The 13,205-nt window shown below is 42.1% G+C and overlaps 1 protein-coding gene across 1 annotated transcript in view; it reads right to left on the bottom strand.

The window, feature by feature from the left end:
• ZNF462 (zinc finger protein 462) overlaps positions 1 to 13,205 on the bottom strand; it is an 88,125-nt gene that overhangs the window by 48,008 nt on the left and 26,912 nt on the right. The window contains 2 exon segments of the mRNA XM_014309930.2: positions 1 to 362; positions 995 to 1,245. Coding sequence (XP_014165405.2) covers positions 1 to 362; positions 995 to 1,214 — 582 coding nt within the window. The 5' untranslated portion in view covers positions 1,215 to 1,245.

The following is a 13,205-nucleotide window of genomic DNA, read 5'->3' as shown; positions in this document are numbered from 1 at the left end:
TGAACTCTCTTTCAGGTTGTTTTTGTGATACATTTTCTGGTGCTTAATAATCCTTGCACGCCTGGGTGACTTGTAGGTGCAGAACTGGCAACTGAAAACTTTACCAAACCCTTCATGCATCATGATGTTGTAATTTAGGGAACTAGAAGCTGGTGGCCCCACTGAGCTCCCCCCAGCCTGTGCTCCATGAACCTTCCGTGTGTGCTCTATGAGGAGGTTTTTGGAACGGAAGTAACGCACACAGAACTTGCACTGGAAAAACTTGCTGGTTGGTTTAGGGTTTGGAGCCATATGCTGGCCATAGAAAGTTTGGCTCTGGCTATAGTAACTTCCAGTCCCCATCTGACTTGTTGCATTTTGCCCTAAAATGAGAATTAAGGTGTATATGTAAATTTGTAAATAAAATCAAAAAAGGCTTTTCCTTCACCCACCCTGTATGCTTCAGAATGTAACCACACCCTGAACTGACAACCATTACAGGACTCCCTCACTTGTTTATGGTAATATCTACACATCTGGCAATGGTCAGAAAAGTGACCATTATGCATAATTTCTACATATAAATGACTGTGGTGTACAGTTTTGGGTGGATAGTTTCCAAAATTACCTTCCTGGGGGGGGGGGGGGGGGTGGATAAAACTAGTTTCAGTTTGAAAACTAACAAAAGTTGTAATTTTGAGGTGGTTCATGGTAGTGAAGAACAACCATGAAAAGCTGAAAATGAAAAATCTGTATGAAGAACCCCATGAAAAGAAGCTGGGAAATAAAACCATCCTCCATGCTTGCATTTGCAGGGAAAAAAAAAAAAAGCTATGGTCAGAGCCAGTATGGCTGATGGCATATCTGCTTTGCTGACACAGCCATAAAGATAATGCATATTTTTAAGCCACAATTAAGACAGAAACCAAAACACACTGAAGTAAGACACATGTAAAATAGGGGGGTAAGAGCTGAGATCTTAAGAGCTGAGATCAGTCTTGGAGTTGAGATTTACCTGCTATGTCATCTGCAATTGCGAATTCATCCTTTACAGAAGAAAATTCAACCTCGGTCTGGTTGCTGGCGTTGATGGAACCAGACCTTGGCTGGGTAGGGCTCTCCTCAGAGACATCAGTTGGCTGCAGGAAAGCAGTGTGAACATCCTGAATGTGAGCTTTTAGGTCTTCGTAAGATGGAGCTCGAAAATCGCAGCCATCACACTGCAGGACCTCCATGGTTCAGGATAATCTTTTACATTAGAAAAATCTGCAAGAGAAACAGGAGAAGAAGAAGAAGAACGGTATGAGTTTACAGCAGCGTTTTTGGAACAAATCCTGGGAATACCAAGGTAACACCAAGCTTTTGATGACTCAGTCACATGCAGAGATTCCACAAACACAGCGGCGTGGAACTCAACCTTTCCTTACCCTATTAAGAAGCGTCTGCTCAGATCCACAAGAAGTCCTATCTAGGTAGCTCACAAGCTGCTGACTCAACTCTCTGACAAGTGACTACTGATCCAGTGGACTTTGTCCTCTTGGCTTTTCCATTACATTGGGCTGTTTTTTTCAGAATTTGATCTTGTTCAAAGACCACAGCCCATGTGTAGAGAAATGGCACATTACTCCCAGTCATACACTGGAATCTACAATCAGAAAACAGCAGCTTCTGCCTTCAGGAGACACACTCTAAGCTTCCTGGAAGTTGCCAAGTCCTGCCTCATTCAGTACCATGCATCAAAAGCTTCCACAGGGAGAAATCTGTCTTCATAGCATACTACTATTGGTCCTGATATTGAAAACCTAGACCTAACAGCAAGGTTAGATACTTACACAAACCCAAGGCAGAATACTTTGCTCTGCCCTACTTCCACCAAGCTTTTAAGGGCACCTCCACTCTTTGTTAAAATGTTTACAGTTTCATTTCAGTCTATTCTAGGGACAAGACCTTTGTGCCTTTAGCAGTCTAGGGGATGGAGACAGCCGGAGGAAGAAAAAGACAGCAACGGGAATAACCATACTGTAAAAGTACAATGGAAACATGAGTTACAAAGACTCAAGAGCCATTATGACTTCCCTGATTTATCCAAAAGCCCTGCATACTTTCAAGTAGAAAGCAACACAAGACACAGTGAAGAACAGTGGTTCAGTTGTGACAATTAATCCTGCGACAGAGGGCTGTCGCCCTGAAGGACAGGAGACACAAAGCACAAGCCAAACAAAAGACTTAGACCCTCCTACCCTGTGTGCAGTGCTCAGGCACAAGAGCCACCTTCCTATGCTAATACAGCAATTGCCTCTTTAAGCTTCCATGCATCTGCTGGAAAAGGATGACAAATGGAGCATTTCAGAGGTCCAAGACACAGCAGCAGTACACAGCAATTTAAATCCCATGTGTTTGTTGTGTGTGGAGTATGAAGGAAGCAACCTAACAAAGTGAGGAGAATGCTCACAGAAACAAGAGAGTCACAGAAACAAGAGAGGGTACTGCACCAGGATTTTAGATGAAAGAATGCTTCTTCTGATAGCCTGGAAAATAAACTTCTAGCTGGTCAAACTCCGGACAGTCCTCTCCTCACATTTACCTACAGTACTTTGCAGGCTGCACAGCGTCCTTTCTCTCCCCCCACTCCCTCTCACCACCAATAAAGAAAATGAACGCTGCACCAGCTTCTTTTCAGCTAACAAAGTTACAATAATCGAGATACTCAAGCTTTTATGTCCAAGCACCAGACCAAATTGTGTGGAAGAGGTTGCTATCTGCTCTGGATCAAATTACAGCAGTGAATGAAGCCCCACCCCACGTCTCCTTTAGCACAGTCCATTAGACCTGAAAACAAATTTTTCCATGGAGCAGACGACTCCTGCATTTAGAGCACTTCACAGAAAAGCAGATCATCCAGTTTTCACTACCCATCCCCCAAGCTTAGTCCTTTTATTCCTCCCACCAAAGAAAAAAAAGCCACAGCTCCACTGAATGTGTTTATCACACTTTCAAGAGATATGAGCCCCTGCGTCACTGAAGCTTTAAGACTCACTAAGCTGCCCTAGTCCTCTGAGCTTTGGGAGCAGCCATTTTAGCTCAGACAACTCCTGCACTCAGAGCCTCGGAGCTCCTTGCCTGTGCACAACATGGCCTCACTTATCTCAGCTTCAGCTCAAGCATACCAGCCTTTTTTTCTTTTTCTTTTTTTTTTTCCTTTTTTTCTTCCCCACCCTTTTTGAACTCCTCCTCCTCAAGGTGATGCTTTAAAAATCACCACCCCTCAGAATCAAATCTCCCTCACATTTCTCCTGCATGGCTTGCCTTCCAAAGTCGTGTCTCTGCTCTCCTCCCCCTGCGCCTTTCCCTCAGAGCTGCACCTTCTCTCCTTCAGCAGAAGGCTTTGGGGTTTCCCCCAAAACATCTCCTCAGGGTTGGGTTCCCCTGTCCCATGGATGACAAAACGTGGCTCCACAAAACGCTGAATTCACAGCGTCAGACACTGGTCCAAGCTGTCCTACAGGCAGAGGCGACATGCAGCTGAGCCTCCCAGGAGCAGCAGGAGGAGGAGGAGGAGGAGGAGGAGGCGCGGGGGAGTGAGGGGGGACAGGGGAAGGCCGGCAGCCGGGCCTGTCCCTGGGGAGCTCTCCTGCTTGGCGCAGTAGACACACCACCCCACTGCCCTGCCAGATTCCAAAGTCTAATGACCTTTGTTAATCACCACCCAGCCTGTCTGCATCAGCAAACCCTGCCAGCAGACACACCCTTCACACAAAGGCTGTAGCTATGCCTTTTAAGAGAGGTTCTCTGAAAGCTCCATTGTGTGGAAGAGATGAAAAACAACGGCGCGCACACACAAAATCTCACTCTTCTCCTCCCCTCCCGTCCCCTCAGCCCTCGCCCCCCTCAGCCCCCTGAAAACTACAGACCCTTGAGAAACATCACCGCAAAACGCTCTGAGCTCTGTCTCTTTTGGAAAACTTCAGGCCAGCTTATGAAATAGAAAACCAGAAGGGAGACCAACGCTGAGGATATGGAAAAAAAAAAAAAAAAAAAAGGACAATCCGGGCAACTCCAAGAGGTGAAAGCCACCACCATCTTCATTCTTCTCCAGCACGCAGTGTTGCTTGGAGAAAGCATCCTTGAGGATGCTGGTTGCTGTCTACACAAGCTTAAACCGACCATTGTGTTGAGAGATATCATTAATAGCTGCTGATTACAGAATTTAAGGAGACTCTCCAATGGGTTCCAGCTCCAATCTCAGCAGGGTCTGCACCACAAAGGCAGCACCAAGCTCAAGAAGAGGTTAATCTTGCTGCTCTTCCCGTGAGGAACATTCTACCTCAGTTCAGGTAGAGCTGAGAGGACTTCAGTGTGATGTTTCCACCACCCATCACCTGCTGAGAGCAGGATGAAGCCTTCGATAAGGGATTCTGCTCCACCATTTCCATGCTCTTTAAAATTCCACCATTGCATAAGGGCTAAAAACACACACTGCCAGTTTGAGCTCATATATCAAAAGAAACTTTAACACAATGTGCATCTTTCTTCCTTTCTGTCCGCATGGGACGTGACACCAGGAGAGACTCACCCGGTGAAAAGAGCAAAGAGCATTTTCAAGAGCAGATGTTAAAACACAGTCAGGACACATCCCAAGCCATGGAGACAAAGCAAGGTTCACACATCTCCATCATGGTCAGCTAAGCTAACTCATTCCATAACCCTTTATATTTTCAGTTAAAAACATTTAGAGGGGAAATGGAGGTGGAGTGAGACAGGAGTTACCAAATGTAGTAACTCAGCAGCAGAAGTGTGGGAAGAAAAACCTGAAGCAACCAAACAAAACCACCATTAAATGAATCCATAAATCCCAGAAGTCCTTGAACATATTCACAAGCAATCTCTTGAGACAACTTTGTGTATAAATAATATGTGACTTCTAAAATACCCTTACTAATGCAATGCTAACCTCACAAAACATTATTAAAATGCCATTGTCTGGCTAATTTGCATTTACAACGTCTTCTTAAATATGGTGGTATTCTCATTTTTCTTACGAGCAAAAAACTTTCAAAACATTGGGCAGCAGAGATTCTCAAAGCCACCGTTTTAAAGACATGAGGTGGTCTCAAATCGTCTACAGCATCTTCTCTACACTCATAAACGCCTGAGAACATCTGAGACACAGTTGCATTAGATTTTGAGGTTTTTAAAAATCCAAAACAAAAGATAATTGTGCTTGTTGAACAACAGTAATTACAGAATTTGGCAGCAGCCAAAGTAGTACAAATCATTATGTTTAAGTTTGGTTTTAAAGCTTCAAAATACAAAATTAATTGTAAAGCCCAAGGCACTGACCTCAAAAATTGAGCTTCTGTGGTTTGACTACCCATCCGTTATATTTTGAGATGGAGTCAGCAGAGCTTCTCCAAGTTAAGAATATGCACATGCACAACCACAACTAAAAAGGTCAGTCAGACCACACAACACTCCACCAGCTTCCAGCTCAGCATTAGTAACACTGCATGTGAAACAGAGGCATCTCCAGCTCTCCAGCCCTTCCTCTGATCAGATGATCAGAGCCCGCTTTGTCCCTACAACTGCAGGTTGCTCTCAGGGCACTCATTTTACTCAGCAAAAAGGTGGAGCTGAAGAGAAAATCTCTTCCCCCGAGCTTGGAGCAGGGAAGTGGTTGAGTCACCCTCCCTGGAGGTATTTAAAAGATGGTGGATGTGTACCTTGGGGGCACAGTTTAGTGGGTGAACATGAGGACTCCATGGTTCTCGAGGTTCTTCCAGTCTTCCCCACCCTTCCAGAAATTAACTACCAAACACCACGGAAACAAAATTTGCTGGCATATAATTACAGATAAGACAAGTTTTCAAAATTCCCATGAGGAACACCTCAGGCATTTTTTCCCTGCTAGAGAAGCCTGGGTTTTATACCAGTGCCTACAGCTGTGCTCAGGACCTTCCAGCCCAGCTGCCTGGGCTCCTGGCCAGGTTCAGCCCATGCACAGTGGAGCTGTAGCCCTCATCTTTGGATTTGGGGTTTTGGGCTTTTTTTTGCCCCTGATTTTTTTCTTCTTAAACACTTTTTATAATGTAAGGTGACAACAGCAAAAATGAGGACTAAACAAAGAAAATCATAGGAGTAATGCAAAACCTGACACTTTTGAGAAGCTGGAAACCTAAAGGCTATTCCAACTGGAGGGAGCCAACCTCTCCTTTCATTTAGGAAAGGAAACCCCATAATTAATTAAGAATTCAGAGAATAAATTCAACTCTCAACTACAGTCAGGTAAACCTACTCAACTCATAGATCTTTTTCAATGACTGAATTCCAGTCAAGCTGTTGGTATTATTGGTCCTCTGAGGACTGTCTTTGGAGTTACTTCTCTGAGCTGGTAACAACATAAACTAAACTGAAACACCATTTTTTTCACTGTTTTTTTTTCATTTTTATTTGATACAACCAGATTTTGCTAGAACTCCGTGGGTTGGGTTGCAACTCCATAATATACATACTTTGTGCTTCATATTTTCTGGTGAAGGAATTAATGATAAAACTGTCACTGGTTACAGCTTTAATTATCAATATCTCCATATATCCAGTTTTGGGTTGTTTTTTCCATTCTGAAAGTCAACAGCTAAGGACATAAGAGATACACTAGCTCATGCCTGTGATTCCATTCTTCCAGTAAAAATTTCCCTTTACTTACTTGGAAATGTATATCAAAATGTAAGGTACTTTCAGGAAGAACTTTACTATTGAAAATTCAGTACAAATCAATGATGAAACCAATCTAAACTGAGAAGACACAAACTCTTTTTCTTCCCAAAATGTCCTTATCCAGCTACCTGAAAGACTGTTTGAACCTGAAGTGGGTTTCAGATCTGATTTCACAAAAGGAGTTCTTCTACACATGCTTTCTACATTATCTTCCAAACTTTTCAGAAATCTCCCTGTCTTGGAAAATAGAATGGCTAACCCCATACAGTAGATATTTATTTATGTCCCTGAATACAGACACTAATACCACACTAAATCTATCACAGCTTGCAAAATCTTCTACATTAAAAAAATACCTAAACCATATTATTCTTAAAGCTCATGGAAGAGATGATTCTCATTGCTGCCAGAAACACAGTTGAGTTTTCTTTTTCTTTTTTTTTTTTAATTCAAGAAAGCAAGGATTCACAGAACCTCTCACATAAATGAGATTAAATGGGTCCAAATGATTGATATACTGCTATCAACTCAACTGGCTCCCCACGACTATGACTTCTCAAAAATGGGGGTGGAAAAAAGGCAAAACAAATAAACAGAAAATCCAAAACCTCAGAAAAATGTAGTTATTGAATATTAATACCTGTTAGCCATCTCACTGTAAGACCATAGCAGGATAAAGGCACACCATGGATTTTAGAAGAAGGTGAAAGGAGAATCACAGATAGTGGCACCTATCTGTCTGCTTCTAGGGCTTTACTGATTCAAGCTACCTAAGTGCTGATGACTCCTTATTTTCTCACAAATAATGTTTCTTCTCTATTTTTCTGTCCTGAGGTCTACATATATACCTGTTCTGTTTTAAAAAAAAATACATTAAGAGGCCATCTGAATGCCTGAAGGGTACTTTCAAACTTCAAACTTTTGAAATAAAAGCACATTGCAAATAAAATGCCACAGTCTTATTAAATGACAAACTTAGACTGTCATACAAGTTACAATTCTGGCCTTTTTTGTCCCTTTCCTTTGGGTTAGCTGTGAGGCAGTACATGATACAGAGCACAGGCAACAGAGTCTGAGGATAAAGAACTTCCCTGATGAGAAAGGCTCTCAAACATTAAATGCTCTTGCTCCAAGCAAGGCTAGGATGGGTTCTTCTGATCTTCTGAATTACTTTCATGGCAAGTTATTAATCCCTACAGAGTTCAGAAAGACACTAAATATATGTATATGAGAATCTGAGCAACTGGATGGTCAGAGTAGGACTTTCTCCCTTATTAAGTATGATACTTAATTTGCTGCACAAAACTAGTTTAAGAGGGAGGTGAAACAGGATGGTGCAAAAATTCTGAGCAGAAATGTGGTTTTGCCACTTGATTCCCATACTAACAGGACATGAGCCAAGTCATTAACCTCCCCAACACAACCCACAGCCCCTCAGTGCTCTTCTCCACAGACACAAGGGGCAAGAGGGCTGGCCCAGGCGAGGAAAACAGACACCAGAGCCAAGCAGCTTGGCTTTTGTACGCTGCTCATTAGTGCTCCCCATATGGCACAATGGAACTGAATGCACTGGGGTCTGGGGTTTCTAATTTCCAGCCAAGAGTGTATTGTTAATTACTTCGAGTAAGAAAGAGGTGCAAAACCCCGGTGTGTGCTGAGTTTGAGGGAGAGGAAGAAGATGTCAGTAGGTGGTGCTGAAGAACACGGCAGCACCGGTGCCCGGGTACTCCAGAAAACAACCTAATTCCTTCTCATGCATTTGCAAATACCTTCCAGGAGCTTTCACACAAAGGATGCATTACCAGCCTCACCCTGGAAGGAGCAGGGGAGGAGCAGGCTCCTCAGCTTGGCACAACCGCAGCAAAGACCTCGTCCTTGCCAGAAAAAGCTGTTTAAAAGGGGGTCCTGCCAGTGGCAAAGCAGGTATGACAAACTCCATGCAGGACCGTGGACTGAAAGAGCAGTCGCAAAGTCTGAAGAGAGAAGAGATTATCTCCTGATAGCCATCTGCCCTTAAAACACCCTCCAGTGCCTTCAGAGGTAATTTTGCCATTCACCCTGAACTCCCATGCCCCGTTCCATGGTCGCTGGCAGTGCTGCGAGCTTTAAAGAGGACCAAATCTCAGTTTACAAGAAGCACAGTATTTTTACAGAGGTTAAATACAGCTTTATGAACTGGTGACAGGGCTAAACCATGGGAACACAGAAACTGCTGGATTATTTTAGGGGCCACAGAATTTTAATCTTAAAAGATCTCAGATTAGACCAGCCAACACAGCTGGTTTAAAACACATGCAGGCGCTCTGAGTGTAGTCACAGAGGTGAAAACCGAGTCACTAGCACTCAGAAACCACAAATGCAAAAGGAGAAGGCTCTGCTTTGGGCCTCCCAACTAAAAAAAAATGTGATGCCAAATATCACAAGCTTGAAAGATGTATGTCAAAAGTTGTTTTTCTGGACTCATGTTCCTCCTTTAGGTGCAAAAACTGAACTGGACCTGATGGAGCTGTGGTGACAAAGATTGAACTTGGCTGGTGAGAGGAGTAATCCTCCAGCCAGAGATCACTTCCCTAATTTGGCACCCTGTTACCCTGTTTGGTCACTCAAGACTCGCTAAGAGAAGTTCACAGGGCAGCTGGGAACCAAAGGAACATTGCCTGGATCAGATCCAAGTGAGCCATAGCCCTCTGCCTGTCTGTCACACCCATAAGAGCTCAGCTTCCTTAGGACCCTGGGGAGTAAGAAACCCTCTCCCTCAGTCCATCCAGAGATCTTGTGTGCTCCAGAAGTACTTTAAAAGTACAACAGAGCTTGTGAAGAGGATGGAAAAGGACTTTCAGAGGAATGTTTTTAACCCCACAAAACCAAAGCACCAGAATTCATGTTCTGTACCAGCCAGCAAAGCTGAGTGCAGCAGCACACCACCTCATACAAGCCCACCTCATGCATGACTCCAATTATAAAGCAAGATCCACTGCTAAAACCCTGCTGGAGGGCAAGAAAATGCTGATTAACAAAGCCTAAAGATTGTTCAGCTCTCCCAGCCTACCCCTCAGAAGCACATGTTTGTTTGAGGAGCTCCACTGACACCCTGGCTATTTTAACACTGCCTTTGTCTCCAGCTATCCATCCCCTTCCCCCAAGCTTTCTGCTATATTTGACATTTGCAGGGCAGCAAGCAGAAGCTTCTCTGTCCGCCAGTTCATTTCCTCAGGTAATACAAATCCATCACTGACCCATTTATAATACCAGACAGAATACCCAGTTTTATTTGCCCGCTGACTGACACGCAGGACGGCAGCCAGCATCTCTGCCCCAGGTGAAAGAACATATACTTTTCCAGCGCTTGACAGATCTCAGACCAGTGATTACCATTAGGCTGACACCTTTCTCCCTGAAAACCCCTCCCAACAGTTCTTGTCCACCTGGGCAAGTGAAAGTCCTCTGTCTGTTTTGTGATGGTGGCAGCAAGATGCTGGTCCTGCCAGCTGAGAAAGGATGCTGCAGAAAAGGAGGAGCAAGTTGCTGGTAACACATTGCCCAAAATAACAACTTATTTGTCCCAAACAACTTCAGATATAGATATAATCCTTTGGATTGCATATTGAGGTGCACTATGAGTGCAATATCCTGGGTCCAAATGAGAAACTTGCTCCTTTTACTCCCCATTTTCCCTCACTTACTCCTTCCAGGAATCAGGTTTTTGCAGTTGGTGTAATAATACAAAGCTCAAGTCTTAAAATAGCACTCTGGCTCATAATCATAATCATTAATGTGATACATAGATGGCAGACAGGCTCTAGAAGAAACCAAGTGGAACATCTACAGTGCACTTCAGGGTTGGAGGAAAGGGAATTCTGAGTGATCCTGCAATTATGGATCACAACATTTGTGGATCAACCAGGGTTAATGAAAGTTCTCCAGCCAGAAAGTGGTTTAATCAAAGAGGAATTAGAAACTATTACATTAAAACAAGGAAAAAGCAGTTAGTCCCTGTCTGTAAATAAAATATACTTCATTATGCAGGTAACAATTAAGAACAATCTCCCACACAAAAATAAAAAAAAGAAACCACAACCAACCTCTTGTTAACCTTATTTCATGTCTTTCCAGTAATAAACATCTTGTGTCCCTGACTACTATGAATGCATTCAAATTAAGGAGAAATCTAGTACTATGGCTCAGTTGTATCAAAAATGGTAAGAAATTGAAGCTCCTAATGGAGTTCTTCTGTCCTAGTTTAATTCTTTTTGCTTTAAATAAGCTGTTTGAGGGTCAGCCACTGACACCCAATTTCTTTTTCTTTCTCCTAAGAAATATTCAAACAGGAAATGGATCATAAAGAATAAAAAAAAGTCCTGATTTTCTTTGTAATAAGGGCTTAGATTATAAGCAACTGCTTCCTTCAAAAGCTACAATCCTTGCAAACATGTGGACATTACAGAACTGTTAAGAGTTTTTTTTCTCTTCTTCAAGTCCATTACACAACACCTTTTTTTTTCAGCTGTTGCAAATGCTCTGCACTTAATGATTTAAAACTCAGCAATCTTCGAGTGTTTAAATTTACCTAGGAAGGTAACAAAATCTAATTTTAGAACAAAATAATCAGTCTCCATTGTCATAAGATGACTCTTATTTCTGAAGAACCATTCTCATGTGGCCTTAAAGATACAGGATGACACCTGATAAAAGAAAAAGTGAAGCAAAAATTTCACTCCAGAATATGTAAACAATTGCCAAACTACATATTTAACCCCCAGTGTCTCTCGTCACAAGGAAAGCTCTGTTCAAGACTAGGCTGTCAAAATAAAAAGTATCTCCTGAGGTTAAAAAAAAAAAAGAAAGCAAAACTAAATCAGCCAACAACTGAGTAACCTGGAATCTGCACCCAAATCTTTGTTTTTGTAACAGAGAAGAGGAGACTGGAAGAGATTTTCAGTTTTCCTGGCTTAAAAGAGGAGAATTCTTGGGAAAATTAATTTTAAAAAAACACTTACATGTGTGCCTATTAAAAATTTGAACAGTCTCCAATTAGGAGAAAACAAAATGCACTTAAAACTCCACCAAGATTCTTAGACAAATTCAAGGAAAGGCAGCACAGTGGCAACTCAGGCTTTGTCAGGATTTTGCTTTTGTGTATAATAAGAAGCAATAAAGACAAGCCTTGGGAGAACTGTTAAATAAACGGCCAATAAATGGTCTTCTAATAAGACCTGGCCTCAGAAAAACCCTTATTTTGTTTCATTATTGAAAATTGGTGAGACAGTGGCTCTTCAGGACAGGTATTCTGCTTTTGGCTATGTGCTTTGGGACCCAAAAAGGCTGTAGGGAACTGCAGTGCCTCTGTCTAAATAACTCCATGGCTAGGCAAACCTTGACATTTACTCTGCATGCAAAAGTGGACAGGAGTGGGTAAGATGTTTTTAAGCTAAGAAAGATGGAAAAAAAAAATTTCAAAATATGCAAAAGAAACCCAGAAGACTGAAGCCCTGTGGTGGTTTAAAATCCATCTATAAACCAAACAGAACCTTCAGACTGATGAGATACAAACAGAATTATGGAATTTAGCTTGCCTTTTAATCTGGGGACGTTCAGAAGTAATGTTCTGAAAGCAATGGAAGGCTTTTCTGGCTCTCAGTGATTTCAATGAAGTAAATTCACCTATGATAATGACAAAGGCACATGTGCTGCATTCCACAGTTCCAAAGCAAATGAGTACATAATTCCTATTATCTTTACTGATTATTGTAGAACCATAAAAAAAAAAAGGAACCAAGTTTGACTTAAAAGGAAGGCACTTAGAACCTTCCCAACTTGCTGATTTTCCAAGATGTACATCTAAGTACTTTCAGTAGATTAAGTGTCATTGAATCCTCCAGCTCAAGAAAATTTTAAAATAAAGCAGGATTAAGTTCAAAGCAGAACCACGTAAAGAATTCTTTCTTGTTCCTATTAAAGGAATAAAGATGGAAACAAGCAAGCAAGGGAAAAAAAACCAAAAACAAACAAGCAAAGAAAACCAGAAAGCAAAACCTAAAGCACAAAGACCTATGTTAGACTCCACTGTTAAAAAAAAATTAATTTATGGTGGTTGAAAGGGACGGGGTGAATCTTGTCATTAACAAATGGAGAGGAGACAAGGACAATCACATATATAAACAACATATTCTCCTTGCATTAAGAGTCCAGCTATGTGAACAGCTCTTCAGACACAGCATTCAGCAACACCACGTGCCAGCCAGGTGGATCTCCTCCCTGTTTCTTTCATCCCAAAAGAGGCATACATGACACCAGAATTCATACAAAGAGTGTTCTGTGACATTTGATTTCTTTTTAGCCAACATCCTTGAATGGTATGGTAGAAAAAAAAGAAAAAAAGAACCTAATGTGGTTTGCAGTCCACTCCAGACTTTTTTCCCTTTTAAAAGTCATTTGACTAAGAGGCATTTGCTCTTTTTTTTTTATTCACTTCAAGCAACAAGCATTCATTCAGGCGTGGGTTCTTGTTTGCA

Source organism: Geospiza fortis, unplaced genomic scaffold, assembly GCF_000277835.1.
Source record: "Geospiza fortis unplaced genomic scaffold, GeoFor_1.0 scaffold208, whole genome shotgun sequence".
Lineage (NCBI taxonomy): Eukaryota > Metazoa > Chordata > Aves > Passeriformes > Thraupidae > Geospiza > Geospiza fortis.
Note: the sequence above shows the minus strand (reverse complement) of the source record. Positions and strands in the feature narration are given on the sequence as shown.